General features: G+C 37.8%; 1 protein-coding gene across 1 annotated transcript; it reads left to right on the top strand.

Moving 5' to 3' along the window:
• Positions 1-1,849: 1,849 nt before the first annotated feature.
• On the top strand, positions 1,850-3,016 carry LOC137014627 (uncharacterized). The gene is made up of 2 exons (XM_067379027.1): positions 1,850-2,470; positions 2,918-3,016. Exons 1-2 carry the CDS (start codon positions 1,850-1,852, stop codon positions 3,014-3,016), a joined length of 720 nt encoding a protein of 239 aa, XP_067235128.1.
• The last annotated feature ends 1,082 nt before the right edge of the window (positions 3,017-4,098 follow it).

Below are 4,098 nucleotides of genomic sequence, written 5' to 3'. Positions count from 1 at the left end.
TACATAGTTACCGTCCTTACTATTGGTACGTCCCCTGGCGTTATTAAGGGATATGGCGGAGAATAACATGAAATATCGGGGTCTGACTTCGATCCGATGCCAGTGCAAGCAAATGAAACCAAAGCCTAAAGGCAAAAGCAGCAAGTGTTTATTTACAATGATACAGTGGGAAACTCATACACCAAAAGATGGTATCGGAAATTTCGTACTTCCCACATCTGAAGTCGTGATACGAGCTCATCACATTCACATTTTGACCTGAGAGGATGTTCATGTCTGATTTTTTAAAGGTCCCGTTTTTCGTGGTTTTTTGAAGCTTTGATTGTGTTTATAGTGTGCAATATAACATGTGTTCATGTTTCGCGTGTAAAAAAACACAGTATTTTTCACATAATTTACTTATCTGTATACCGCTGTTTCCACTGTCATAAAAACGGGCTGATGACTTCCTTGTTCTATGAAGTCCCTCCTTCAGAAATACGTAACTAGTTCTGATTGTGCCAGCGGTTCCTGTGTTGTGATTCGACAGCAGCTTAGCGAACCTTGCCCGGAAAGGTCACGCCTCTTACCATAACGTGGAGATGCACGCGCTCAGTGTTATTGTAAACATGTCTTTAATTTTACCCTATCAATTTGAGCCGGAATCAGACCCGGTGATTGGACTGCGGGATGAAAATAACAGCGTTTCGACGACATGGCGACAAACACACTCTACAAACGCAACTCTTGTGTATTCCTGTGGGCGGAGGTTAGTCAAAAAACTGTTTTAGTGACGTCATTAAAGAAGGAAGTAGAGGGATGTAGTCCAAACTGGCCGTTCGATGTAGGCGACTTCTGTTAAATAAAATATTTCGCTTGGCATTGAACTTTGAGCTTTAAAATTTTACAGATTTTATTTATACTCTAACAACAACATTACACACTAACTAAAGTTTGAAACATGGGATCACGAGGAACGGGACCTTTAAAACTAGGAAACTATAAGCCCATTTACGATTCCAAGAGCACGTGAAGGCTGACAGTTATCTTTCCCTGAACGAGTGAGCATCAGTAGAGATTAGCCACGAGTCGCACTGGAGTGACGCCAACTCCCCTCTCCCATTGATGACGTCATCGCCTCCAAATATGATTGACAGGGATCAGAACCAATGGCGCAGAGCTTAGAAAGTGAAAGTAAAACTTGTAAAAATCAGCCTTAAGTGTTTCTTCTGTGCTTCTTGGCTTGTTTATTGTGTTCATTAAACTGAGCATCTCTTGTCACTGTCCAGCAATAGTCTGTATGATGCAATACTGCTTCTGATTACATCATTTATTGATTTGGCTAAAAAGCAGGTACCAAACCCAGTCATAGAGTTATTGATAGATCCAGTCACATTTGTATTTCAGTCAGTTATGTTTTAAATAGGGATCTCTTCCCTTTATTACTCAAATCCTCTGCCAATCCCAAGTCAAGGGTCTAATACTGACCAATATATCTTTGAAAACTACAGCCAACCATCAGTTTTGGTTCCCAGTGACACAGAGTTAGTAAAGTTGGACTCCATTTATTTCAGAAGCACTTTGGCTGTAGTGTTATCAGACATGTTATGCCACACTAATGGTGTAGTAGTCTCAAATTTAACCGGGATTTTCCCCCATGAAGACACAAAGTAACTTCATATAGATTGAGAGTTTTTTGAAGGATTACAGTAATGTTCATTCCAGTGGAAATAAAGTTCACGCACACCTCCTTTAAGACTCATTTACACACTTAGCAAAACAATATTAATGTTTGTTTGTGACACATAGGCATTTGTTCTCTTCTTACTATTGACCTGCAATGATCTTATTTCATATTTTTATTTCAGAAATGTCAGAGATCAGCTCCAGTCCAGATGATCCAGTGATCCAGATTCTTCTGATAGGCAGAAAGGCTTCTGGGAAAAGCTCACCAGGAAACACTATATTGGGAGAAACAAGGTTTAAAGAGTATGAGTCTGAAGTGTGTGAGGGTAAAACACAGATCGGAGAGAAGCAGGTTCATGTAATTATTTCTCCAGATCTACTGGATCCAGATCTGAATAAAGAGAAGCTGGAGATGCTGAAAGAGCAGCTGGTCTCTGGATGTTCAGCAGGTCTCAGTTCAGTTCTGCTCACTGTTCCTCTAGAGGAACCTGTGGGAAATGAGGAAGAGATCCTGGATTTCATCAAGTGTTTATTAGGTCCTGAAGTTCAGAAGTACATCATGATTCTGTTCACATATGGAGACGAACTGGAGGATCTGGAACAGACCACTGATGAACATCTAAAACAGAAAGATCGTGCTGATCTCCAGCGACTGTTGACTGAATGTGGAGGAAGATTTTACTGTTTCAATATCAAGAGTAAATCAGATGGTCAGATACAAGGACTACTGCAAAAGATTGAAGGAATAATGATGAAGAACGGAGGGAAATTTATCATGGAACGAATGAAGAGGAGCAACAGCAAAGTCAATATTGTCAATTGTAAGTTGTTTTTTTGTTGTAAATGACTTTAATAATACAAACTTATGGCAGATACATTTACATTTAACCATTTAGCAGACGCTTTTATCCAAAGTGACTTACAAATGAGGAGAGCAATAGAAGAAATCAAACCAAGTGTAGGGCAACAAGTGCTGTGACCAGTCCCGGTTTGCCCAGCACAGTATGTAGCAAGTTTTTTATATATATATATATATATATATATATATATATATATATATATATATATATAGAATATTATAGTATTAATGAGTCAAGTGTTAATGAAAAAGATGTGTCTTCAGTTTCGTGAAAATGGCTACAGCTCGGGTTGAGTTAGGCAGGTGATTCCAGCACAGTCCAGGTAAAGTCACAAGCATGTCACACTAATTTTCAATGAAGAATCATAGATTTATTTGATATTTCTAATGTAGTTTCAGAAGAATCTCCAGCTGAAGATCCAGATTCATCAGGTTCCTGAGAGGAAAGATCAGATCAGGCTGCTTCTGCTGGGAAAACAGGATCTGGAATAAGAGGAAACACCATCATCGGAAGAAACGTGTTTGAATTCTCCATCAGCACAATCTCTGCAGAAATTACAGCTAAATGTCACAAACAAGTGCCTAATTAAACACTTCAGAATACTGGAATAAACTAAACTCATCTGAACTAAAGTATCTGTTTGAAGAGAAAAACAAACTGTATATGAGTATTGAGAATCACAAACTCTTTGACCCATCAAAACAAAAGACCAGCTATAATGTGAAAACTATTAAATGAATGCTGTTTCATACTATTAATCCAACATCAGATTTAAGACAGGCTTTTTTCATCACCATGACAGTCTTTGTTTAGTTTAATGTTCTGTGGATCAAGTAAAATATTATTAATGTGTCCAACACCAGCTGTAAACCTGGAAATATTTCTTGCTTCTTAACAATTTCAAATGAAATGAAATAATAAAAAACAAAATAATAATAATACCACATGGAACAATGGAATATTGTGTCACCTGTCATGGGTGATCTGTGTTTGTTTTGGATTTGAGTGGGTTTATCACTTTTTCTTGTTTAGTTCTGTGACCTCATTTTCATTTTGTTTTCTTGGTTATTTTTACACCTGTTGCTCATTTCATTAATTATGTAAGGGATAATTGACGACGGCCATGATGCAAAGCGTCCATGTATGCATTATTTTCTAATAATTTAATGTCCAGGAATCAATTATTCCGCTTATATAGGGGACCTTTAAGATGTACACACACAGAACAAAAATCAGCGAGAAACTGGACCAGATCAGCACAATGATCAATACAAAACGTCTGTACATGAAAAGTCTTTGATTGACATTCAGTTCTGCTGATTTAAACCAATGAAATTCCAGAAATACTAGTCAGTTGATTCAGAGATCATACCTTAAAGTGCAATATAATAAATATCCAACGGAGGGCGCCAGCGTCCTTTTTTTTTATAGCTTGGCCTTTTGTATACTAGTTGCAATTTATTATTTGCACGTAACACCATTTTGCATTTTGTACCAAGATTTTAGATTTCATGATGTTGTTGGCCCTTGAAAACAAGTCATGCACACCGTGTTCCAGCGACAGGAAGGAAGG

Source organism: Chanodichthys erythropterus, chromosome 3, assembly GCF_024489055.1.
Source record: "Chanodichthys erythropterus isolate Z2021 chromosome 3, ASM2448905v1, whole genome shotgun sequence".
NCBI classification, from domain to species: Eukaryota; Metazoa; Chordata; class Actinopteri; order Cypriniformes; family Xenocyprididae; genus Chanodichthys; species Chanodichthys erythropterus.
This window is presented reverse-complemented; position numbering and strand designations above follow the sequence as displayed.

Bases quoted from the DNA above. Each gene is read 5' to 3' on its own strand.
- LOC137014627 (XM_067379027.1), top strand. From the start codon at position 1,850: ATGTCAGAGATCAGCTCCAGTCCAGATGATCCAGTGATCCAGATTCTT. The intron at 2,471-2,917 runs GTCAATATTGTC...TTTCTAATGTAG, and splicing joins TGAAGAGGAGCAACAGCAAA to TTTCAGAAGAATCTCCAGCT.